Source organism: Hermetia illucens, chromosome 1 (assembly GCF_905115235.1).
Source record: "Hermetia illucens chromosome 1, iHerIll2.2.curated.20191125, whole genome shotgun sequence".
Lineage (NCBI taxonomy): Eukaryota > Metazoa > Arthropoda > Insecta > Diptera > Stratiomyidae > Hermetia > Hermetia illucens.
In genome coordinates this window covers 120,974,302-121,001,953 of record NC_051849.1, presented here as the reverse complement: position 1 = coordinate 121,001,953, position 27,652 = coordinate 120,974,302, and the positions used below count along the sequence as shown (strand labels likewise).

At 42.2% G+C, this 27,652-nt stretch overlaps 2 protein-coding genes across 2 annotated transcripts in view; one reads left to right on the top strand and one right to left on the bottom strand.

The window, feature by feature from the left end:
* The window catches only part of LOC119661202, a 264,775-nt gene extending 250,871 nt beyond the window's left edge, over window positions 1–13,904 (top strand). The window contains exon 4 of the mRNA XM_038070423.1: window positions 13,230–13,904. Coding sequence (XP_037926351.1) covers window positions 13,230–13,400 — 171 coding nt within the window. The 3' untranslated portion in view covers window positions 13,401–13,904. The remainder of the gene's footprint in view (window positions 1–13,229) is intronic.
* Window positions 13,905–16,849: 2,945 nt separating this feature from the next.
* LOC119646374 (BMP-binding endothelial regulator protein) overlaps window positions 16,850–27,652 on the bottom strand; it is a 442,299-nt gene continuing 431,496 nt past the window's right edge. The window contains exon 8 of the mRNA XM_038046813.1: window positions 16,850–16,869. Coding sequence (XP_037902741.1) covers window positions 16,865–16,869 — 5 coding nt within the window. The 3' untranslated portion in view covers window positions 16,850–16,864. The remainder of the gene's footprint in view (window positions 16,870–27,652) is intronic.

The window sequence follows — 27,652 nt, the reverse complement described above, 5'->3', positions numbered from 1 at the left end:
TCAACGGCAGCAATGATGTTAATAGTTGCCGAAGAAAACTTCAGTTTTGGGATCTTTGGCCTAGCGTCTGGGAGAATCTCATACTCTGTGAATGCGACCTGGAATGTGGTCAAAGCCTCATTATAAATTGGGTCGACATCCCCAGTCACTAAGCTTCTCCTGATTACTGGGTTCACGGAGTGCCTTATAAGTGGAGTATTCCTGTTGCTCCTTTGTTGAGTCCGGTAAGTTGGTGACTCCAGACCGAGCTCAAGTGAAACCTCTTGGAATATTTGTTGCCTAGTTGGTAGGGCAACTCGATTATTTCTCACTCTCACCCGGTATTGATTGACAACGTTCTGCTCCGGAACATGACTTAGTTCCGGAAAGCGGGTTATGAACGCGTCATGGAGTCGATGTCTGTACCCTTATGGATTCCGTTCCAAATCCGTGACACGGTAATAGGAGCGGACGATAAATTCGTTAAGTTGGTTCGTCCAAACCATATGACGCCTAGGTCTCCCGTTCCTGGTGGTTGACGGCATAACCGCCAAAACATCCAAGGGCGAAGGGTCGCTCTGGTGTTGTTGACGACCCTTAACTGTGTTGGGTACTGTCTTCGTGTCCCTGGGGTCCCATCAAAAGAATTTGAAATATTTTCCCCAATTTTGTCCCCACGAGTGTTGTGGAGGCAGTCAACCCTGCATCAGCATGCGTAAACGGAGATGGAAAATCTTAGAAGGCACGTCCACCGCAGCTCCGCCGCCCGAACGGCGGAACTACAGCGGGCGCGTGTGGGATTCACATCCACTAAAACCACCCCCGGTCTCTCCAGCCCCAGCCCCGCGGGACCACCGTTGAGGCATAACTTCGCGGGGTAGGTTTGCTCTTAGCCACTCATCCTTCTTCTATTTGCGGCTTTCCTCCTTCTTTGTTCCTTCAGCAACTCCTCCTGCATTAGCATGATTGCGGAGCCAACCGCAAGCCACTTCTCCTCGGACTCCAGCATTTCCGGGGTCACGCTCCTGTGTGTAGTGAAACATCACATACTCTGGATCCTCCGGCATGCCATCGCATCTGGGACAATTCGGAGAATCATCCAACCCAAAGTGGTGCGAATACTGCCTGTAGCAACCACACGAGTCCCATGAGAAACTGGGTAAGCTGGTAGTTGGTCTCCCCATATTTTCGCTCAAGCCATACCCTAATATTGGGAATGAGCCTGTCCGTCCACCGACCTTTCGCAGACTCGTCCCATCTGCGTTGCTAGAGATAATGCGACTCTAAGCATTTCTACGCTGTGCATGCCCCTCCATACGTCTTGCATGGTACAGGACACTCATTTCTTTGGCCAGAATGTCAACCGGGATCACGCCTGCCACCACCAATACTGCCTCGTCTGATGTGGTTCTAAAAGCACTGCAAAACCTCAAAGTCATCCGCCGGTAAACCGAGTTCACCTGCTTCCGTCTCTGAGAGTTTACAACCGCCTCTGCCCACACAGGCGACGAGTAGAGCAGGATAGAGCGCACCACTCCGGCTAGCACCAACCTCCGGCAATGTTTCGGCCCGCCAATATTTGGCAACATTTTTGCAAGTGTCGTGGTGGCACTGGCTGCCTTTTGGCATGCATACTCTAGGTGATCTCTAAAACTCAATTCGGTGTCAATCATTACCCCCAGGTATTTAATAGCAGGCTTTGATACGACCGTATGTCCACCGACCTCCACTTTCAGAGTGTTATTTTTCCTGCGGTTCGTTATTAAGACCGCTTCCGTTTTCGCGTCCGCCAAAGTCAGCCCGGCCTCTTCTAGTCAGGACTTTACCGCTCTCACTGTTTCCGTTGCGTAAACCTCGACATCTGTGCGACTATGCCGACATAAACCCTTAGGGGCGAGGCTTACAGAGTAGTGATGAAAAGGCTGCGGAAATCACCTCAGGTGACCTGTCCGCACCTGCTGTAGCAGATTGTTACCACTCTGTGCCCTCACCACGAAAATGGGAAAAGGCAAATGGTTGTCCAGTTAAATGACGGCATAATACCGCCTGTAACTATGGAGGAGCTTTGAAACTGGCAGTGAAGACTAGGTCCGACCTTTTCGCGAACACCTTCGAGGCGTGCCTAAAAGAAGGAATATTCCCTGAACAGTGGAAAAAGCAGAAGTTGGTGTTGCTTCCGAAGCCTGGCAAGCCACCTGGAAACCCAGCGTCGTATCGTCCTATCTGCCTGTTGGATACAATGAGGAAGATGACGGGGAGTGTCATCTACAACAGACTCGACTCGACTCGTCCATCGTCGAAGCCAGGAATGGTTTGTCGGAACGTCAGCTTGGTTTCCGACGCGCCCACTCTAGGGTGGACGCAATTAACATGGTGGTAAACCTGGCAAAAGGTGCACTGATTTCTGGCGGCTGCTATGCCGTGGTGGCGTTGGATGTGAAAAACGCATTCAACTCCGCAAACTGGAATAAAATTAAAGGGGCGTTGGCTGACATACGTGTCCCCGGATACTTAGCGAATTTGGTGGAAGACAACCTCTCAGCGAGAACTCTCTGGTACGTACGGGACAGATGAGGGCCCCAAAGTACATTGTCACAGCCGGGGTACCACAAGGATCGGTACTTGGTCCACTGTTGTGGAATATCATGTATAATGGGGTGCTTGCTCTTCCCGTCCCAGAGGGGACTACGATTGTTGGCTTTGCTGATGATCTAGCTGTGGTTGTTGCAGCAAAACAAACAGAACATGTCGAGGTTTACGCGACGGAAACAGTGAGAGCGGTAAAGTCCTGACTAGAAAAGGCCGGACTGACCTTGGCGGACGCGAAAACCGAAGCGGTGTTAATAACGAACTGCAGGCAAAAAATAACACTTTGAAAGTGGAGGTCGGTGGACACACGGTCGTATCAAAGCCGGCTATCAAATACCTGGGGGTAATAATTGACACCAAATTGAGTTTTAGGGATCACCTAGAGTATGCATGCCAAAAGGCAGCCAGTGCCACCACGGTTTGCAAAAATGTTGCCAAATATTGGTGGACCGAAACATTATCGGAGCCGCAGTGGTGCGCTCTATCCTGCTCTACTGGTCGCCTGTGTGGGCGGAGGCGGTTGCAAACTCTCAGAGACGGAAGCAGGTGAACTCGTTCTACCGGCGGATGACTTTGAGGGTTTGCAGTGCTTTTAGAACCACATCAGACGAGGCAGCATTGGTGGTGGCAGGAGTGATCCCGGTTGACATTCTGGCCAATGAAATAAGTGTCCTGTACCATGCAAGACGTATGGAGGGGCATGCACAGCGTAGAAATGCTTAGAGTCGCATTATCTCTAGCAACGCAGATGGGATGAGTCTGCGAAAGGTCGGTGGACGGACAGGCTCATTCCCAATATTAGGGTATGGCTTGAGCGAAAACATGGGGAGACCAACTACCAGCTTACCCAGTTTCTCATGGGACTCGTGTGGTTGCTACAGGCAGTATCTGCACCACTTTGGGTTGGATGATTCTCCGAATTGTCCTAGATGCGATGGCATGCCGGAGGATCCAGAGCATGTGATGTTTCACTACACACAGGAGCGTGACCCCGGAAATGCTGGAGTCCGAGGAGAAGTGGCTTGCGGTTGGCTCCGCAATCATGCTAATGCAGGAGGAGTTGCTGAAGGAACAAAGAAGGAGGAAAGCCGCAAATAGAAGAAGGATGAGTGGCTAAGAGCAAACCTACCCCGCGAAGTAATGCCTCAAATGTGGTCCCGCGGGGCTGGGGCTGGAGAGACCGGGGGTGGTTTTTAGTGGGTGCAAATCCAACACGCGCCCGCTGTAGGGTGTATATATAGGCGTGTCCAGATAGCTGAATGGTTAGAGGACAAGGCTATCGTACGGAAGGCTGCGGTTCAAATCTCACTGGCGACAGTTTAATTTCTATCGTGATTTGTCGTCGGATACCAGTCGACTCAGCTGTGAATGAGTACCTGAATCAAATCAGGGTAATAATATATATACATATTATTGTGTTATCATAGGCGGCTTTAAAGTCGATGAAAATGTCCATATTCCAATAGTTTTTCCATCGCTTGTCGCAGAGAGAAAATCTGATCTGTTGCTGATTTGCCTCTTTGGTATATGCCAATGTGGTTCTGACCGCATGGGGCTATCCGGCCTAGCAAAATAGCGGAGAGTATCTTATAGATGGTACTCAGCAGCGTCATACCTCTATAATTGCTGCACTCTGTGATATCTCCCTTTTTATATATCAGTCAGATAATGCCTCCTTGCCAATCGTCAGGCATTGATTCGCTGTCTGATACCTTGAGCACACTTGTTGTAACTGGTCGCCTCCATATTTAACCAGTTCAGCTGTAATTCCATCGGCTCCTGGCGACTTATGAGTTTTTAGCCGATGAATTGCACGGACTGTTTCTCCTAGACTTGGTGTGGCAGTATTTGTCCGTCGTCTTCAGTTGGCGGAACCTCCAACTCGCCAATGTTCTGGTTGTTCAGTAGTTCATCAAAGTACTCAACCCATCGCTCCAATATGCCCATTCTGTCGGAAATCAGGTTTCCCTCTTTGTCTCGACAGGATGCGTTTGCCCTCTGTACTTTTCTAGTTCACAGACTTGTTGGTTCTCCCAGGCTTCCTTTTTCCGTCTGTGAAATCGCTTCTCCGCTCAACGGAGTTCGTAATAAGTCTCCGCGCGTGCTCGCGTTCTTTGGGAATGCAACATTACTCGGTATGCGGCATTCTTTCGTTCCGTTGCTAGTTTACATTCATCGTCAAACCAATCGTTCCGACTTCTTTTGCGGCGGGAGCCAAGTATGTTTGCGGCCATATCAATGATAACATTCTTCAGGTGATTTTGAAGATAATTTGTTCATGCTTCATCTCCGGGATCTTTCTTGACTGTGGTTATTGCGGGATCCATTTCCCTCTTTTGGGTGCCGCAGAGGGCTGTGTTGTGGATGGCTTCAGTGTTAACTCTCACCTGATTGTCAGAGGGGATTCTGGGCGATCTTGTTATTCGTGCTCGGAACACCATGATGACGAGATAGTGATCCGAGTATATATTGGCCCCCTATACGTTCTAACATTCATCAAGGCTGAGAGGTGACGGCGTTCAATCAACTCGTGGCCAATTTGGTTGAAAGTGTTCCTGTCTGGAGAGGCCCATGTATGTTTGTGGACCCCTTTCCGTGCAAACCAGGTACTTCCAACAATTATTTCGTGTGACATTGCTAATTGAAAAATCCGCACTCCCTTATCATCTGTAGCATTTTGATGTAAGCTATGGGAGTCAACGTATCGCCTGTATACGGGATCCTTCCCTACTTGGCTGTTAAAATCCCCAAGTGCGATTTTAATATCATACATGGAAAGCAGGTATGCTTCTCCGACTCTGAAGTTTCCTCTGTAGGGGCGTTATATTTCTAAACTTGCCTCGCAAGTACAGAGTCCATAGCCGTTCGCTTATGTTTTCAAAGCTTATAACAGCAGGTTTCATATTTTGGCTGACTAAGAAACCTACTCCGAGCACATGGTTTATTGGATGGCCGCTATAATATCATATATGGTGTAGCGGCTCTTCTCCAGGAAACCGGTCCCTGTCCAACGCATCTCCTGTAACGCTGTTACATCAGCCCTATATTGGGACAGGGTTTCGGCTAGCTGCTCATCAGCTTCATCTCTGTACAGGGAGCGCACGTTCCATGAGAAAATGCGCAAATCGTTATTCCTTTGTCGTTGTCGGGTTCGTCGTTGCGTAATCCGTCCGGCTTCGTAACAAGTTGTTTTCCGTGTAGGGTTGTCAGCCCTACCCAACCCCCAACCTGGATGACCTGTTCATACAATTTGTCCCGTGTTTAGGCGCGGGAAACTCGCCTTCATCCTTCTCCATCTGCAGCTTTTCGTTAAGAAAGAGCGGTCACCACGTGGAGGTGGAGATAGGATTTGGTAGTAGAGCTATTGATGTTGGTTCAGCAGGCGTTTCGCAGGTTTTATGCTCGATCGTGCGTACCGATCCACGTTTCGCCGTGGGGCCTATACCAGCCTTTGACCACCAACTAGAAGTATAATTTTTGTTATTGGCTCACTATATGAACTCAAGTAGTAAAAGAATAATTGACTAATGAGAATAATGCTTTAAATTTTGCCGAAATCATCATCTATCAGTACAAATTTGATATTAAAAAAAAATAACACAAGTTGCCGGCAGTGTTTGGCAAAGTGAAAGTCTGAAGTATTTCACATTCTACCGCATTCAGCAGCTGTAAATATTCCAACCACCAAAAATTCACTTCTTTGTATCGGGAAGATGATAACGACTAAACAAGTCGGAATACCGGAAGCTAGGAGCTTCGGGTATAAAGGTTTTGTGTTTATCTTGTGTGAGAAATTCTCCATTCATGTTTTCCCATTTGTGTGTATTTCCAATTCAAAATATTCCCCGATAAAGAAACAAATGTACATATTTCCAAATTCCAATTCCGCCGTTCATATGAGTTGACTTTATATGATGATGACTGGGACTACGATAAGTTAACATGAAATACGTAACTTTGACTTTCTATAACTTCGTTAATAACAGGAATTGGATGTATGTTGAGGCCTAGATTTAGTACTAATGCATTTTTTCCAAATTCTTCGGTTGGGTAAGTTCTGGGAACGAGACCTGTTTTACTTCTTGGGGCATACATTTTACCCCTCACTCCCTACATGTTTTGGTATTGAAAATATCGTTAGCTTTCGAAAACTACTAATTGTGTCCTTTTTTGATACCCCACACGATCATATTTTGCGACACATACTTTCACATGTATGGGGAGCTCCTACGCGAAAGGGATTGACAGAACACACCTTCTCACTAAATTTCGCGACAATTGTTTTAACCGTTTCCGAGTAAGTCGGCTGTGCAAGACAGACAGATAGTTGGGCGGAGAGACAGCCATCGAATCGTTTGAAAGGCTCTTTGTGATCCTTGTAAAAGGGAATATGTCGGGAAGTCGGAACCTAGAAGCTTCGGGTATAAAAGGCTTTGTGTTTCCCTATGAAAGAAACGGTGAGTGTACGACAGTTCCGTGTGTACATGGAAGTGTAGTTAAAAATTCAGTTGATCTCTATTTTTCCAAAAGCCATTTACACGAAAACTTTGGTCTGCACTGTATAGATAATATTCATCTCCATACGCTCCTCACTAGGAGTTCAATATTATTGGCAAATGTGAAGAAGCTAACCGAAGACAGATACAAACAAGTCGGGAAACCGGAAGCTAGCTAGATGATTGCAGAACTACCCCATTTGTACATAGCTCGTAATTTATACGTAGCATGTCACCCTCACTTTAGTGTGATATTGACGTTAAGTATTTTGGGTTGCAGTAAATTTGCTCGAAAACGACAACTTTGAGTTACTGTAACTTTGTTAGTTGCAATTTTGATCAAACTTGGTGATATCGTGCTTCATACCATGATCTATATTACTGCAACTCTAGGATAAACAGAGGGCTTATATATAGTTAATTTTACCGAAAACAGTAATATACTATTATTAACTTAATTAGAGTATATATCGATATGAAGTGTATTTTTAGGCCTGGACGCCGTATGAAGGACCCGTTTCATACTCAGCATGACTATATTCGGTGAACAAATTCTCATCCCCTTTTGCATGTATCTGCATCTGAGTTTCCACCAAATTTTGTGTCAACCGGTGTGGGCATTTCTGAGAAAAGTGCGTATAACAGACAGACAGGCAGACATTGAAACGATTTTAATAAGGTTTCGTTTTACAAAACACCTTCAAAAGGGCTGGCGAGAAGTAGATTTTTCATGAATGGAATTTTAATATTTCATTCTTATCTGCATGGTTTAAGATGCAGTAAATTCGCATAAAATTGATAAGTTTGAACTGCTATAACTTTGACACTCATAGCCGGATTTTCATAAAATTTCGCGGTAGTGTGCTCTACATTGGTGCAAAATTCAGTACTCCTAGGATGAAGTTAAGGGGGTCTTTCAGTAAATTTAAAATAGTTGGTAATATACTATTAACAACTTAATTGGATCAGATATCGCAATGGGACATTTTGAGGCCTAGATTTCTTATAAGCCCACCATCCTGATTTTCTTTAGGATTTTGTGTTGGGTAGCTTCGGAAGATGAGTCCAGTCTCACTTTAAGTGTGCACATTTTGATTCCTTACTTGCGCACTTTACAATTCACGCCAAAACTAATATCACTTTCGGAAAGTACTAATCGAGACTTTTCATTTGATACCCCATACGACTATATTCGGTGAAAAACTGTTTACATCCCTTCTTTGCCTGTCCTCTTTAAACTGGACATAAAACCACTTACTGTACGCGTGGGATTTCATAGGTCCCATATGCTCATCAAATTTCGTTCGGACCGGTTTCGCCGTTTTGGGGAAATGTGGGCGTGACAGGTAAACAGACAGACAGACAGTGAATCGATTTTATTAAATTTTGTTTTACACACAACCTTAAAAATGAAAAAAAGCGACAGGATAGTATTTTAATGAAGCACGATCAAATGGCATTGTAAACAATTTTAAAAGATACAATCATCTATTAACTTGCAAGCAAACTTATCTGTTAAACTTTTAGTAAATTATCATGCCCTCCGAACATTAGATTTGCGTACATGATCCCTTTATCGTGTGCCGCTGGGAACATCACAATTGCTATTGTTTGCATGTGCATTTATTTGACTGATATAACTGGATAGTCAAGTGAGTTCAAGGATGGGGTTACCTATGACTTATCGTTCGATATACAATAAAGTTGGGTAAGTTATTGATGATCTCCCAATAAATTTATGTGATTTGTTTTTGAATATGTATAAAAGAAATGGACAATTTCCAAGAAATGCTCGTGGTCTTGTTCAAATTGGCGTCATTGATTGCGTGGCAGCATGAATACCTTAGCTGTTGTCTTGAGCAAGATTTACTTTACGGGCGAGATAATAGAGCCAGGACTGGATGCGAAACATACATATATTCGTATAAGTTCCACCGTTTATAATAATAATCGTTGGCCCAACAATCCACATTGGATCAGGGCCTTGAAGTGTGTTAGAGCACTTCATTCAAGACCGTAACGGTACACCCCAGTACACTGTGGGAGGCATTGTCAGCATTACGCTCGCCCAACATTATTACCCCGATTTGTCTCAGGTACTTATTCACAACTGAGTGGACTGGTATCTGACGTCAAATCACGAAACAAGTTCCACTGCCGCCAGTGAGATTTGAACCGCGACCTTCCGTACGACAGCCTTGTGGTTAACCACTTGAGCCATCCGGACACTACCATTCCACCGTTTGGTTAAGTTTAATGGGAGGAGCCGCAGCTCCGAGTATTCAGTCCATTGTTAGGCCCATTGTATTACCCTCGTAAATTGCCTATTCAATGGTTTCCCGCCTACGGCATTCGCAGGCGTTAGCGAATCTGAGAGCATTATCCAGAGGGAAAGAGTGTGCAGATTCTTCATTGAAGAAAACCTTACCAAGGCCGTCTTTTCCTCCTCCTCACATTGGATGCACATAGCCGAAACCACCACCCCAATCTTCTCCATATGATAGTTTAAGGAGCAATGTCCCGTTAAAAGCCCTACAAGGGTTTCCATGTCCCACTTCTTAAGGGACAACAAAAATGCCGCTCTGGCGACCTCAGGTTCTTTCACATTGATTTTCGCATGCCGGCGAGTTTAGTTTAGTCTCGGCCGCCTTGGGCCTAAAAATTTTACAAGGCGGATTTGTGTTCGTTATAATTCATACACATGACATGTTTTTCAATTAATAAAAGGGAGTAAATACCACCTTCTGATTACTTCGGTCACGGTGCTTCCAGGGCAGAAGTGAGGCAGCATCTGATGAGTTGCTTTGCGCGGACGAAACCGCAAGTCATAAGAGTGCAAATTTCTCTGCTCGGCTGCGTGAATTCTTGCAATTTCACCCTTTATAGCAGACTCGACAGTAGATGGCCGGATTCCAAAAGCTAGCTTTGGCCCCACCCTTGTGAATCAAGACCCTCGGGAAGCCAGTCTGTCAGCTTCCTCATTACCAGTGATGTTTGAGTGCCCCGGCACCAACATCAGAAATGTTTCGTTCAGTCAGCCAAGTTTCAGCAGCACCTGATGACAACTCCACACCAACTGGCTTGATATGTCGTTGCTGTTTAGTGCTGATAATGCTGCCTGACTGTCGGAACAGATTCAAATGGTGCGACCCCACCATTTTTGTCGCGGACATTCTTCTGCTGCCAATGAAAAGGCATATATCTTCGCCTGAAATATGGACCCTATTTTTCCGAGGGGCCGGGCCAGATCCATAATCGGATTCCCCGAGAAAACCCCTGCGCCCGATTCGCCCTCCATAGCTGACCCGTCGGTGATGATTATTAAGTCTGTAATCTGAAAAGACTCATGGCCATTTATCGACCATTCTGTATGTTTTTCAAAGACGAATCTGGAAACCATATGATCGGCCGGCATCAGGGCTACCGGATGTTTGTCAAGGAATTTCCAGATAGATGCATGACCGTGTGATTGGCCACCTTTCCACGCACCAATTTTATCGAATCTATATGCGTCATTGGCTGCTTTCCGTTTCACCTCCAAGTGAATGTTGGGGTAAATTTAGGATAGCTTCTGTGCCGCAGTCGGCTTAGTACTCATTGCTTCAGTAATACTTAGGCAACCAAGCCTGTGAATCTGCGTTAGCAGCCTCCTGCTGTTAACAATGAGCTTTATTATGGATTACACATCCAGTGTATTCGAAAGTCCCCTGGTCTGCTAAGGTGGTAGCGTATAGCTGCCCCATCTGACGTTCTCATCTGACGTTCCTAGTGAACATAACTAGTCCACCCTTCCTAGCGTTCACTGTGAGTCCATTGCGGAGGCACCAACTATGGATTTCATGCAGAGTTGCATTCAAGCCGTCACATACTGTGTCCGGAATTGATCGCATCCCAGTCTTCCTGACGAGCTACCATTCTCCGGACAAAATTTTCCGGTAATAGCACTTCACCTAGAGTTTCCTCTAGGTTCCTCCTTTCTTCCACGAACCTAGGACACTGAAAGAATACGTGCGCTGGGTCCTCTGGAACCCCATCGCAGTTTGAACAATAAGGTGAGGTGTCCAATTTAAACCTGTACAGGTATTGACGGTATCCTTCATGGCCGGTGAGAAACTGGGTGAGATTATAATTGATCTCCCCATGCTTTCTCCCCAGCCACTTCCTGATGGAAGGGATCAACCTGTGCGTCCAACGACCCTTTTCTGAGTGGTCCCATCGCCGTTGCCATCTGCTTATGGATCTCTCTCTTTCGGCTTTTTTTACCTGCGATAAGGGAGAGATAGATCTACTGTTATGAATGTTCATTACTTCGGTTGCCAGGATGTCAATCGGCATCATTCCCGAGATGACGAACGCCGCATCGTCTGAGACGGTTCTGAAGGGAGAACACACCCTTAAGGAAGTTCTTTTGTAAACCATACTCAGTTTATATGCATTGCCTAAAACCTGCAGCGCGTTTCCCCGACTGAGGGGACTGCATCCAGCATGATAGAACTCATCACTCTGGCTATGAGCACATTCGGCATCATCTTTGCGAGAGCCATACTCGTGGTGGATGCTTTTTTGCAAGCATGCTCTATGTGCTGCTTAAAATTGAGTGTTCCGTCTATCATCACCCCCAAGTCTGTCTGTCAAAAGCACTTTTCTCAGAAACGGATATACCGATTGGTACGAAATTTGGTCAGAAGGTGGGAACTGTGTGGAACGTTGGGATTTAGCGGGGGTCCCCATACATGTAAAAGAGGGGTGTAAAAATGTTTTTCACCGAATATAGTCATGTGGGGTATCAAATAAAAGCTCTGTTAGTACCTTTCGAAGCCAGTCTTAAATTTAGGATTTATTAGAAAGGCGGAGAGTGGAAGGGGCGGAAAGTGATGATTTCTTTAACGGACCCATTCTCAGAAACTACTCAACCGAAAAATCTGAAAAAAATTATGAAGCTGCCTCTATATGGTGCCCAGGCCTCAAAATACTCTCCATATCAATATCTGTTCAAATTAAGTTAATAATAGTACATTACCATATTTTTGGAAAAATTGAGTAATACTCCCCTTAAGCATATCTCAGAGTTATATAATAAAAGTTGTTAGTAGTATAAAATATAACATGACGCATATTATCCCCAAGTTTGATCAAAATCATACTATACCGAGACAACATTTGTTGAAACTGGGGGTCGTCTGGTACCCAGAGTTCACCGTTTAGGGTCACATCTTAACCCCCGTGACCATTCAGCCCTGGGCACGGTAGTCTCACCTTGGCTTGGGGTTTTGATTACCGCTTGGCTTCAGGTGTCACCTCTCGTTTCCTGGAGGATCTTCCTTACTGAGCTCCCTCAGCACGGCAAGGTAGGTAATCGTCGAGGGAGAAGTTCCACCGTAGAAACAACGGAAAATTCTCATTATTTCAATTACAAGAGGAATAGTGCCATTATATCTGCGGCCTAGCCGATTCGGTAGTGAACTGAGACAAGATACGAAACAAAGGCTATTTCAGATGCGATTTGAGTACCACGTTCACATGCCGCAGGGATTCGGACAGCAGAGCATCTTTCAAATCACCAATTCGATCATGTGTTGTTTGCAAAATTCCTAGGTGTTTCGCTCATAACTTAGATATACATATTACCAACGCTATGTTCGGCATGTGGTTCGTGGTACTTTCGCGAATGGGTTGCATTCGCCATTGGTCTAGATTCTACAGTTACAGCATACAACTTGATGCTATCTAAATACGTCAAGTGTACCAGTTCGCACTTAGCACATAGGCCATATATAATTGCAGAACCATGCCCTCCGGCATCATTCAAAAACCACAAAAGGGGTTCAGTACCACACAAACATAGGGCATCGATTAGACAGTTATGCGGTACGTTATCAAAAACTTTGCCGTAATGGATACTGGGGAACTTTTTGTAACAGAAATTCTGTATCCGATTCCTACCAAAGGCTTCCAGTTCTTCAACCTGCTTATGGCTCGAAACACCTATTGGTCGATAGCATCCGGGAAATTCAAGTCTTTGATAGTGGCATGGCGGGTGCCTTCTGCAGTAATACTCTCAGCCTGTTGGGCGGATAACCCGCAAAGTCACTACAGTATTATTTTGCTTCAGTTACCGAAAAATGCATTGTTAAAATTTATATATTTTGTTAATATTTTTTTCAGAGTTGGGAGGAAACGTCAGCACCTTCGTTTAAGCGACTGTATAAATTAAGTCTACTTGAGCGGGGTACACCTTCTAGTCAGGAGAACATCAACGGCCCTTTTCAATATGACCTTTTTGAAAAACACATGAGATCGATTATAGAATATATTTATCATATTACGATGAATTAGTTAAAGCTTTTTTCGTAGAATTTGGATATAATTTTCACCAAAAAACTGTGCAAAACATACATTTATGACACATCGGTAAAAATCACAATTAAAATACAAAGGCGGAGGAACTACAGAGTGCTGTATAAGTATGTAATTCTGCGTTTCAATTAAGTGAGTATGTCTTCTTCTTCTTCAGCCTTTGTCCCACTCAGCAGTCGGGTCGGCTCGTCTTGATCGGCTGCGTAATTTTGTTCCGTCAGTGGCATGATCTGGAAGCAGTTGCGAGTATGTAGTAAAAGTATATAAGCTGTTTATCCTTCTGGTTGGAAATGTAAAGAAAATAATAACTGGCGGGAGTTTCACTGTAAAACAGGAATGTTTATTATTTACACATAATACTGCTTTAAATGTTTCCCTGTAAAACAGGAAATGACATTGAAATCTATAATATTATGCCACCATAACTTAGTTACGAGAGCAACAATTTACTATTATTATTATTCACAATAAACGCAAATGATAAAGAAATTGCATGCCTTTTACATCTCCCATCCTCGGAGGACATAATCATGAGATTACATTATTTCATTTACCATAGAGAATTAATTTAGTCTTACGGAACAAATTTGGCTGTTTTTAATGTTTTGTAGGAAATGCAACCTTATTCAAATTTTTCTTTTTTTGAAGGAGATGGTTATTTTAAAAAGGCTTTGGCTTGGATACGCCGTTGCCTGGAATTTTTACCCATTAAAATCATTCCCGAGAAGAGAGAGTTGTTCAGTTATTTTCTACTTTTCGTTACTAATTTACGAATAACGGTAAGTTTTGAATATATGATGCCTGTTAACGGTAATTAATAATAATAATAATCGTTAGCCCAAATTAAATCTTTACACTTATGACAAATCATTAAAAAATACTTTGGTTATTAGGGTAGATTTTTTATTTGGATCCTGTTACAATATTACTGCCTAAAATTAAAATTGTCTAGCAGAATTACGTCAGATGACAGAACTCAAGTAACAATACTCGCGTACGTTTCGTATGCAGTATATTAAACTCTCCGTTTATCTTATTCCTACGTAACTGGCATGCTTATCTTATATTGTTTTCTTATTTTTAAGGTTTTGTGTAAAACAAAACCTTATTCAAATCGGTTTACTGTCTGCCTGTTCATCACACGGATTTTTCTCTGAGACGGTTACAGAGATTAACACCAAATTTGGTAGAAATGTGGAAACTGTCAACGTTCACGCATACAGTGAATTACATCCTTTTACGTCGATTTTAAAGGGGAGGGGCGGTGTCCTCATACCTGCAAAAGGATGGTGTACATTTTTTTTAATCAAATTAAAAGTTTTCAAAGCCGGTCTTAGTTTTAACATTTTTTAGAAAGGTGCAGGTGCGGAAAATGATCATTTCTTTAAGGGGGCCATTCTCAGAAACTACCCAACTATCCAAAACTGAAAAAAATCAGGAAGCTGCTACTATATAGTGGTTTAAATAAAATTAATAATAGTATATTATTGTAATTTTTAGTAATTGGCTGCAAACCCCCCCCCCCCCGTTAGATTTATCCTAGCACGACGAAATGCAGTGATATAGGCTATAATATAGAGCATGATCTTACCAAGTTTGGTGGAAATCGCACCATTACTAACAAAGTTATAATACATCAAAGTTGTTGCTTCTGTGCAAATTCAAGACTATGAATGTCACTATCACCCGAAAGGGGATAATCTCACATAATACAGGGTGCGGCAGCATAACTTCCTTTTTTAAAATGCGCGCCACTCAGTTAGTTGATGTCATAGCGGAGCGCTAGTGGTCTCGTTCAAGAGGCGATACTGTAAAGTTTTGTCCCGACATGGTTCAGTCGCCATCATGCGTTGGAATAGCGAGGAGCGTGCCTTTTCCGTTGAGGTTTACTTTTCAAGCGGATGTTCGGTTATTGCAACACAGCTTGCATTTGGGAATCGCTTTAATTTAGCCCCGTTAGCTCCCGTCCCAGACCGCAAATCAATTGTTAGATGGGTCACTACATTCAGACAAACTGCAAGTGCGACAAAAGGAAAAACTGGAGTCCCTCGGCCGGTTAGATCACCTGAGAACATTGAAGCAGTCAGATCCTTAATGTTGCGATCGCCACGGTGTTCTGCGCGCAAACACGCATCTGCCCTTGGCCTATCCGATCGTTCTGTGAGAAGAATTCTTCGTGATGATCTTCATTTTCATTCCTATAAGATGGCGATAGTGCAGGAACTTTCAGAACGTGACTTCAATTCTCCAAAGCGCCTTATCTTAATTAGAGGCGATTTGGAATGGCCGGCACGCTCTCCCGATCTGTTCCCTTGTGATTTTTTTCTATGGGGTTTTTTGAAATCCCGTGTTTATGTGAACCGTCTAAGAAGCCTACAAGATTTGAAGACCAACATCCAAGAAGAAATTGCCAAAATAACACTTGCTATGCTAACAAGAGTCATGACAAACGCCAGAAATCGGTTTACGCAATGTATGGAGAATGGGGGACGTCACCTAACATATTTCATCTTCAAAACAATGTAAATAAAAACTTTAGACATGTACCTACATTATAAAAAATAAATAAATATTTTCCGATGCATACAATAGTTTTTATTGAGTTTTGAAAAAAGGAAGTTATGCTGCCGCACCCTGTATATGCATATATTAGGTGCTACGTACTAAGAAATACACAAAACTTTTCGTACATGAAGCTTCCGGTTTCCCGACTTGTTTTGCTTTCGGATTTTTTTTATCTCGGTTGGTCATTTATAGTCAGTATGATGTGTGCGATCTTAGGTGTGGTCCGTATGTCATATGTTGATATTTTACTTTGTGGTCCTTTATGAGTCCTTAACTGAATTTCCTGTTTATTCTTTTTATCTTGGTTAGTCATTTATGGTCAGCACGATGGATACAGTCTTGGATCTGGTCCGTATGCCACATATTGAAATTTTTATTTGTGGTTCTTTATCAGTCCTTAACTCTCACCACCGTTTAAAAGTGTCCTCAATTTTCTTAATTGAATTCGAGAATAGGAGCATTCTTTCTTGTGGAATTCTCATGTAAAGTCCGTTTCCTTCTCTGGTAAATTTATTCTGTTTGTTTTCGTTATATGGTTTGCAATTCCTTAAAATTATGAAGATTAGTAGTGAAATGGCAAGTACAGTGCCCCAAAGCTAAGTAGATTAATTACTGGATTATGTCATCTGAGAAATATAATATGAACTTGTTTAAAAATTGAATGTTTGTAAATTTTTGTTCCATTCTGGATTCTAGGATGTTTAACATTTCAACGTATTTAACTTCAAAATCGTGCAAGATTTCCTTTACTGCATTTTCATAGTTTACATACTTTCCGTTGTTGATTATCGTTTCGTTTTTAAAGGCTATTAGGTATGTTCCTACATATGTTATGTTGTCTACAAAATTTATTCCGTCGATTATATTGGTTCCTGGATTTATTCTGAAAAAGGAAAGAGTGTTTTATTGTATCAGATTGCAATGTGCTATTTATACTTATAAGTGCTATGGTACATTTATCGTTTGTCGTTATTCGTAATTTTACAAATATTTTTGTTTGGAGAGTTTCACAATTTCTCAGTAGTACATATTTGTTGTTTATCAAGGCTATGCATTCATTTATATTGTATTTTCCGTATTTATATACTACGGGTATTTTATAACAATGTTCTATTTTTTGGCGTTATAACATGATAATTGTATACAAAAATTATATTATCATTTAGCTTGATTGCAAAGATTTCCCAATATTCTAAGACGTTAATCATAGGTATTTCAATCGTTTCACATTGTATTATGTTCTTAATTTCTTCCGATCTGATTATGGCCGAAAGGAAGAATTTCGTTGAATAAGAAAAAATAGTGCATACTGAATTTTAGGAGTTTGCCTAAATGTTGGTCAAAGTCAATGGTTATCATTCTTTGTTTTTCGTTGTTACTGATTAATTTATTCAATTTCAGTTTCATTTCAACAAAGTCGTTATTATCGGGGTTTCCTGGTATGACTTTTATTATTATTCCGAGAAAATCGATTACTCTTCTGTTGCCATGGTATTCATTAGTATTTTTCTACTAATTGTATTAACGTCAATGGATTCAGGGTTATCCGTATTTTCTACTAATGTTATTATTGTCCGGATAGTTGAGTGGTTAGAGCGCAAGGCTGTCGTACGGAAGGGCGTGGTTCAAATCTCACTGGTGGCAGTGGGATTTGTATCGTGATTTGACGTCGGATACCAGTCGACTCAGCTGTGAATGAGTACCTGAGTCAAATCAGGGTAATAATCTTGGCCGAGCGCAATGCTGACCTGACCACACGGTGTAGTGTACCGTTACGGTCTTGAATGAAGTGCTAACACACTTCAAGACCCTGATCCAATATGGATTGCTGCGCCAACGATTATTATATAATGTTATTATTATTATGTCTGCACGGTTTTCCTTTACTATTTACTTTTTATATCTTTTCTATGCTTTCTTCGTTGTGTTATCCCTAGCGAAGAACTGTGAGTTTGGCTGAAAGATTTGATTTGTTCTTAGTTTGTTTTCGTAACTTTTAGTTTTTTTGAACATTTATTAATTAAAATGAATTTTTACGTATTAGCTGCGGAATGAATGACGTTATTGTATTATTACTATTTTTTTGTAGTTATACTATATTTATCAATGTGGAATGAAGTTGCTCAATGTTCAAATTAGTTACTGAATGGTTTATAGGTACAGTACGATGCGATATATTAAATCGTTTCAGATGGCTTTGCGTTATTGCTCCTATGAGTATAGTTTCATTATCCGTTCTTAGGTTTGTTGTTTTTAGGAAAAAGGTCCTGAATATTTGCTGCAGTTTGTTCGGTAAGTGATGCAGATAGCAATATTTCAAAAAACCTATGTGTTGTTGTGTTCGATTATCTGTTTTTTTTCCAATATTTCCTTTAGGTTATTATTGGGGTTACCATGCGCTCTATTATCAATTTTTTGGGTTAGGAACACCTGTTTCTCTTTGTGTGTTATATTTCTTACGAAAATAGTATTTAATAATTTGATTAATATTTATAGGGATGCTTGAATTGCTGTTCTCTTATTAAGGTTTTGTGTAAAACAAAACCTTATTAAAATCGATTCAATGTCTGTGTGTCTGTCTGTCACACGTATTTTTCTCCAAAACGGCTAAACCGATCCGAACGAAATTTGGTGGACAGATGGGAGCTATGAAATCCCACGCATACAAGTGGCATAAATTTACGTTGAGTTTAAAGGAAGGCTCCCCATACATACCCCATACCCCCCATAGTTGCGTAGTGTATCAAATGATTTGTACTTACCGAAACTGACATTAGTTTCGGCACAGATTGCAAAGTGCGTGAGTAAAGAGTCAAAATGTACGCACTTGAAGTGAGACAGGACTCATTTTCGGAAACTACCCAACCTAAAAATCCGAAAAAAATCAGGGTACTGCGCCTAGATGAAATCTATGCTTCAAAGTATGTCCCATTCCGATATCTGCTCAAATAAACTTACTAGTAGTATATTACTACTTTTTAGAAATTTACTCAAAAACCCCCCTTAAATTCATCCTAGGACTTCCAAATTTTGCACCAGCATAGAGGACAATATTCTGTATATATTTGCTAAATTTCGTGGAAATCTGGCTGTTAACGCCGAAGTTATAGCAGTTCAAACTTAGCAATTTCGCGCGAATTTACTGCTTCCAAAGCCATGCGAATCAGATGCTGACGTCATAATTACCCGGAATAATTGACATTCGCGTGAAATATTTAAGTCGTATTTATGAAGAATCTATTTATCTGCAGCCCTATGTGAAATCTAATTTTCGAGAGATGTCCCATTCCGGTATCTGCTCAAATAAATTTACTAATAGTATATTATCAACTTTTAGCAATTGACTAAAAAACTCCCCTTAAAGTTCATCCTAGGTGTACATGCCAAGTTCCATGAAAATCCAACTATTAGTGTCAAAGTTATAGAAGTTCAAACTTATCAATTTCGTGCTAATTAACAGCATCCTAAGTCATACAAATAAGATGCTGACGTCATAATTAACGAGAATAATTGAAATTCGAGTGAAATATGAAAATTCCATTCAAGAAGAATCTAATTCTCCCTAGCCCTTTTTTATTAAAATCGTTCAATGTCTGTCTGTCTGTCTGCCACAGGTACTTTTCTCAGAAACGGCTATACCGATTGACACGAAATTTGGTGAGAAGGTGGGAACTGTGGACCCCCAGACATGCAGTGAGTAATATCCTCCTACGATGAGATTTAGGGGGATCCCCATACATGTAAAAGGGGGGGATACAATTTTTTTTCACCAAATATAGTCATGTGGGGTATCAAATGAAAGGTCTCGATTAGTACTTTTCGAAGCCGGTCTTAGTTTCGAGATTTGTTAAAGAGGCGGGGAGTGGGAGGGGTGCAAAATGATGATTTCTTTAACTACTCAACCGAAAAATCTGAAAAAAATCATGAAGCCGGCCAGGCCTTAAAATACTCTCCATATAGATATCTGTTCAAATTAAGTTAATAAAGGTATATTACCATATTTTTGGGAAAATTGAGTAAAACCCCCGTTGAGTTATGTCAGAGTTACAAAAGTTGGTAGTAGTGTAAAATATAATATGAAGCATATTATCCCCAAGTTTGATCAAAATGAAACTATTAGTAACAAACTTACAGTAGCTCAAAGTTGCCTTACCGTGTTAATTTACAACCCAAAGCATTAAATCTGACATGCTTAGTGCATATTCTTAACGGGCTACGTACAAATGGGATAGTTGTACACTCAAATATACTCTCACAAGAAACAAACAAAACCTTTCATACCTGAAGCGCCCAGCTTCCGGTTTCCCGACTTGTTTATATTTGATGTTGGTTAAATTGTTGGCATTTGCTAATAATATTAAACTCAAAGTGTGGAGCGTACAAGGTTGACCATTATCAACACAGGGCTTTCCATCAAATGATTGATTTAAATCGCTTTCTAGAAAATAGAGGGCAATGGAATTTTTAGCTATGTGACACGGAGCTGTCGTGCACTCGTCGCTCATCACATCTTTTTCTTTTCGTTCAGCCATCAGTTCACAAGTGGGGTCGGCCTGTGGTGATCGGTTTCGTCATTTTATTTTATCAAATGCCTGATCAGGATGTAATCTTGAGACCTTTAAATCCCCATCCAGCATATCAAGCCACCATTGTTTTGATCGGCTTTTTGGTTGCTTACCATTGCTTTCGATGTTCTGACCAATACTGGTTGTTGAATTCTCGTTAGTGTGAATTACGTGACCACACCATCGAAAACGCCTCTCTTGCAGTTTTTCCACGATCGGTGCAAATCCGTTCGATCGCGGATATTCTCATTTCAGACGTAATCAAAACGTATGACGCCACCAGTGCAATGCAACATCTTCGTCCCCATTACCGCAAGACGCCGTTCATTGACCTTTGTAGTCGGCCAATACTCAGAACTATAGAGAGCGGCAGACGGACGACATTGCAGTACATTTTAGATTTGGGACGTGCACTGATACGTCGATCACAAAGAACACCAGTTGGGGAATGCCACTTCATCCAGGTTGCATTAATGCGTGAAGTAATTTCATTACGCAGTTCTCCATTGGCTGATAGTATTGACTCGAGATATTTAAATCGCTGAGTTCTGACAATGGCAGTAACCTGTCCTTCGAGGTATTTAAAGCGCTCAGTTCTGGCAATGGCAGTAACCTGCCCAGAACTGAGCGATTTCAATATCTCAATGCTATAAGCCAATGGAGAACTACGTTATGCTCCTCACATAGGGAAACACAAAATCTTTTATACCCGAAGCGTCAAGCTTCCGGTTTCCCGACTTGTTTGGGTTTAGAATTGCTTTCAACTGTTTTTAACGTTTTGTGTGAAACAAAACCTTATTAGAATCGAGACGGTGTCTGTCTATCTGTCGGTCTGTCTGTCTGTCACACCCGATTTATTCGAAAACGGCTTGACCGATTGTCATGAAAATTAGTAAGAGTGTTGGATCTGCTATTCCGTTTAGATGCAGTGAATGGCGCCATTTTGTGCTAAGTTCAAGGGCTCCCTGTACGTGTGAATGGGGCGCGCAACATTTTTTTTTCTTAAAATGTGGCCATGTGGGGTATCAAATTAAAGGGCGCAATTTGTACTTTTTCAAACTGTATCCATATTTAATATTGGGTGAAACATAGAAAAGTGAGGGCTCAAAATATGACCCACAAAAAGTGTAAAAGGTCTCGTTCTCAGAACCTACGCAACCGAAAAATCTGAAAAAAATCACAGTGGTGCATCTCTACGAAATCTAGGCCTCAAAATACATCCGGTTCCGTTATTCACACAAATAAAGTTAATAATAGTATATTTCCACATTTTAGAAATTGACCTGCCAAACCCTGCCAAGCCCTTATGTTCATCCCAGAAGTACAAAATTTGGGGTGAGTGTAAGAAATAACATAATGCACAGGCCAGGTTTGAAAAAAATTCAATTACTATTAACAAAGTTATAGGAGGTGAAACTTTGCCATTTTTTGTGAATTTCGTGCATTCTACAACCTGTATGACGTCATCATCACATATAAGTTCATCAATACCATAACGTATCCGTGTCCGGGTAGCTGAGTGGTTAGAGCACAAGGCTGTCGTACGGAAGGTCGCGGTTCAAATCTCACTGGTGGCAGTGGAATTTGTATCGTGATTTGCCGTCGGATACCAGTCGACTCAGCTGTGAATGAGTACCTGACTCGAATCAGGGTAATAATCTCGGGCGAGCGCAATGCTGACCACATTGCCTCCCACAGTATACTGTGGTGTACCGTTACGGTCTTGAATGAAGTGCTCTAACACACTTCAAGGCCCTGATCCAATATGGATTGTTGTGCCAATGATTATTATTATTAATACCATAACGAAATGAGTTCTTATGAATGGGGTCGAAAAGAATTATTGTCTTAATTTTTTAGTCATTTGTATATGAATATCAATTACTCCAACCAGACATGTGTGTATATAGGTATATAGTATATGCGTGCTAATGAAGTTTGCGGGTAAGATATATTTATTCAGATAGGTATATTTGTACATTAGACTAGTCGTATTTAATATGCGTACTATATATGTACATATGTATGCTTTTGTGCACGAAGTAAATCGGAACCATGGGTACGATAAATTTATATACGTGCATATATATGTACAGTATTCGGAAATGTTTGTTTAGGGTGAGGATTATATCTATGACTGCAACATGTACGTACACCTTGTAGAATGAATGAATGATGAAGGGATATTTTGGATTTGTAGCTATATACGGATAGAAAAATGTGCGTTGAAGTTTCTTACATAAGATGAACACAAAACCTTTACACCCGAAGCACGAGCTTCCGGTATTCCGGCTTGTATTATGTATGGTATGCCCACTGATTCTATTTCCCATGCGGTGTAGTCCGTAAATGGATGTTCAAAGGTTGTAGTAGTATGATTGCTTTCATTTACTATTACTTGGTTTTTAAGTTTGTTTGCAAAACAAAGCCTTATTAAAATCGGTTCAATGTCTGTCTGTCCGTCTGTCTGTGTGTCACACGCACTTTTCTCAGAAGCGGCTATACCGACGGACACGAAATTTGGTGAGAAGATGGGAACTGCAGTGAGTGATATCCTTCTACGTTGAGATTTAGGGGGGATTCCCATACATGTGAAAGGGGGGTGTAAAATTTTTTTTCACCAAATATAGTCATGTGGGGTATCAAATGAAAGGTCGTGATTAGTACTTTTTGAGGCCGGTTAGATTTGTTAGAAAGGTGGGGAGTGGGAGGGGTGGAAAGTGATGATTTCTTTAACGGACCTCATTCTCAGAAACTACCCAACCGAAAAACCTGCAAATATTCATGAAGTTGCTTCTATACCCATATCGATATCTTTTCAAATTAAGTTTATAATAGTATATTACCATATTTTTGGGAAAATTGAGTAAAATCTCCCTTAAGTTTATCCCGGAGTTGGAAGTAGTATAAAATACAATATGAAGCATATTATCCTCAAGTTTGATCAAAATCGTACTATTAGTAATAAAGTTACAATAGCTCAAAGTTGACACTGCCGTGTAAATTTACTGCAACTAAATTGCTAAATGCATATATGATACATGACGGGTTACGTACAAATGGGATAGTTCTATCATCATTATCATCATCAACGGCGCAACAACCGGTATCCGGTCCAGGCCTGCCTTAATAAGGAACTCCAGACATCCCGGTTTTGCGCCGAGGTCCACCAATTCGATATCCCTAAAAGCTGTCTGGCGTCCTGACCCACGCCATCGCTCCATCTTAGGCAGGGTCTGCCTCGTCTTCTTTTCCTACCATAGATATTGCCCTTATAAACTTTCCGGGTGGGATCATCTTCAGCCATACGGATTAAGTGACCTGCCCACCGTAACCTATTGAGCCGGATTTTATCCACAACCGGACGGTCATGGTATCGCTCATAGATTTCGTCATTGTGTAAGCTACGGAATCGTCCATCCTCATGTAGGGGGCCACAAATTCTTCGGAGGATTCTTCTCTCGAACGCGGCCAAGAGTTCGCAATTTTTCTTGCTAAGAACCCAAGTTTCCGAGGAATACATGAGGACTGGCAACATCATAGTCTTGTACAGTTAGAGCTTTGACCCTATGGTGAGACGTTTCGAGCGGAACAGTCTTTGTAAGCTAAAATAGGCTCTATTGGCTGACAACAACCGTGTGCGGATTTCATAATCGTAGCTGTTATCGGTTGTGATTTTCGACCCTAGATAGGAGAAATTGTCAACGGTCTCAAAGTTGTATTCTCCTATCCTTATTCTTGTTCGTGTTTGTGTTTGACCAGTGCGGTTTGATGTTGTTGGTTGATTCGTCTTCGGTGCTGACGTTGCCACCATATATTTTGTCTTGCCTTCATTGATGTGCAGCCCAAGATCTCGCGCCGCCTGCTCGATCTGGATGAAGGCAGTTTGCACGTCTCGGGTGGTTCTTCCCATGATGTCGATTCGTCAGCATAGGCCAGTAGTTGGGTGGACATGAAGAGGATCGTACCTCTTGCATTCACCTCAGCATCACGGATCACTTTCTCGAGGGCCAGGTTAAAGAGGACGCATGATAGGGCATCCCCTTGTCGTAGACCGTTGTTGATGTCGAATGGTCTTGAGAGTGATCCTGCTGCTTTTATCTGGCCTCGCACATTGGTCAGGGTCAGCCTAGTCAGTCTTATTAATTTTGTCGGGATACCGAATTCTCTCATGGCCGTGCACAGTCCCACCCTGGCTATGCTATCATAGGCGGCTTTAAAGTCGATGAACAGATGGTGCAATTGTTGTCCATATTCCAACAGTTTTTCCATCGCTTGCCGCAGAGAGAAAATCTGATCTGTTGCTGATTTGCCTGGAGTGAAGCCTCTTTGGTATGGGCCAGTGATGTTCTGGGCGTATGGGGCTATCCGGCCTAGCAAGATAGTGGAGAATATCTTATAGATGGTACTCAGCAACGTGATACCTCTATAATTGCTGCACTGTGTGATATCTCCCTTTTTATGTATGAGACAGATTATGCCTCGTTGCCAGTCGCCAGGCATTAATTCGCTGTCCCATACTTTGAGCACAAGTTGATGAACCACTTGGTGTAACTGGTCGCCTCCATATTTAACCAATTCGGCTGTAATTCCATCGGTTCCTGGCGACTTATGATTTTTTAGCCGATGAATTGCACGGACTGTTTCTCCTAAACTTGGTAGTGGCAGTATTTGTCCGTCGTCTTCAGTTGGCGGGACCTCCAACTCGCCGATGTTCTGGTTGTTCAGTAGCTCATCAAAGTACTCAACCCATCGCTCTAATATGCCCATTCTGTCGGAAATCAGATTTCCCTCTTTGTCTCGGCAGGATGAGAATCGAGGTGTATAAGGCTTCATCCTGCTGACTTGTTGGTAAAACTTGCGCGCCTGATGCGGTTTCTCCCTGTACTTTTCTAGTTCACAGACTTGTTGGTTCTCCCAGGCTTCCTTTTTCCGTCTGTGAAGTCGCTTCTCCGCTCGACGGAGTTCGTGATAAGTCTCTGCGCGTGCCCGCGTTCTTTGAGAATGCAACATTACTCGGTATACGGCATTCTTCCGTTCCGTTGCTAGCTTACATTCATCGTCAAACCAGCCGTTCCGACTCCTTTTGCGGCTGGGGCCAAGTATATTTGTGGCCGTATCCATGATAACGTTCTTCAGGTGGTTGTGAAGATCATTAGTTGATGCTTCATCTCCAGGTCCTCTGTTGACTGCGGTTATTGCGGCATCCATTTCCCTCTTATAGGTGTCGCGGAGGGTTGTGTTGTGGATGGCCTCAGTGTTCACTCTCACCTGATTGTCAGAGGAGATTCTGGGTGGTATTGTTATTCGAGCTCGGAGCACCATGCCAACGAGATAGTGATCCGAGTCTATATTGGCCCCCCTATATGTTCTGACATTCATCAAGGCTGAGAGGTGGCGGCGTTCGATCAACACGTGGTCAATTTGGTTGAAAGTGGTCCCGTCTGGAGAGGCCCACGTATGTTTGTGGACCACTTTCCGCGCAAACAAGGTACTTCCAACAACCATTTCGTGTGACCCTGCTAATTGAATAGTCCGCAGTCCGTTATCATTTGTTTTTTCGTGTAAGCTATGGGAGCCAACGTATCGCCTGAATACGGGCTCCTTCCCTACTTGGCTGTTAAAATCCCCAAGTATGATTTTGATATCATATCTGGGACAGGCTTCGAGGGTTCTTTCTACTGCCTCGTAGAAGGTATCCTTCTCCGACTCTGCAGTCTCCTCTGTAGGGGCGTGAACGTTTATGAGGCTTATATTTCTAAACTTGCCTCGCAAGCGCAGAGTGCATAGCCGTTCGCTTATGATTTCAAAGCCGATAACAGCAGGTTTCATTTTTTGGCTGACTAAGAAACCTACTCCGAGCACATGGTTTACTGAATGACCGCTATAATATATGGTGTAGTGGCTCCTCTCCAGGAAACCGGTCCCTGTCTATCGCATCTCTTGCAACGCTGTTACATCAGCCCTATATTGGGACAGGGTATCGGCTAGCTGCTTATCAGCTTCATCTCTGTACAGGGAGCACACCTTCCATGAGAAAATGCGCAAATCGTTGTTCCTTTTTCGTTACCGGGTCCGTCGTTTTAAAATCCGTCCTTTCCGAGGCTCCTGTTGTGGCTTCGTAACAAGTTTTCCGTGTAGGGTTGTCAGCCCTACCCAACCCCCAACCTGGAGGACCAGTTGGTACAATTTGTCCCGTTTTCAGGCGCGGGAGACTCGCCTTCATCCTTCTCCGTCTGCAGCTTTTCGTCAAGAAAGAGCTCCCAGCGGTCACCACGTGGAGGTGGAGATAGGGTTTGGTAGTAGAGCTGTTTGTGTTGGTTCAGCAGGCATTTCCCAGGTTTTATGCTCCATCGTGGGTACCAATCCACGTTTCGCCCCGGGACCTATACTACCCTTTGACCACCCTTTGTAATCGGTAGAATTATTGATTTCTTGTGGCAATAAAGCATCGAATACTATGATAGCTCGGTTTGTATACAAGTTTTGCATCATATTCTTCTATTAGAATTTTCCATCGTTTTAACTCTGCGTTGGGGTTTTTCTCTGAGGTTTTGCTATCCCATATAGTAAATTTCGGCGTATTTGTGGTGACCATACCATCGCTAATAATTCCTTCTTATTTGTAAAGTAATTTTGTCCAGTTTAATTTAGCGTTCTTAAAATGAACGTTATAAGCTTACGACTTTGGCTTAATACAGCTCCTATCCTATATTACTAGCGTTTGTCGTATTCTACCTATTCCTTAAGTTTTTTTTAAGTGTTTCTTTGCTGACGTGGGCGTTTTCACCTTGTAAGTACAGTATTAATGGTTTCGCCATTTGTACAAAATCCTTAATAAATTTCTTATGGTAGGAGGCTAATGCTAGATATCCTCTTAATGAATTGAGGTCTTGCGGAATTGGGTAATCTTCTATAGTTTTAGTTTTAATTGGATCCACAGTTATTTAATTATGACGAATCCTATGTCCTAGATATTCTATCTCTGATTCAAAGAATTCCGGCTTCTCGACAGATAACTTCATGTGTTTAATATGTTCTTCGACCGAGGAAGAGCATATTAGGAAATCATCAATATTGGTGTATACAAGCTTCTTAGTC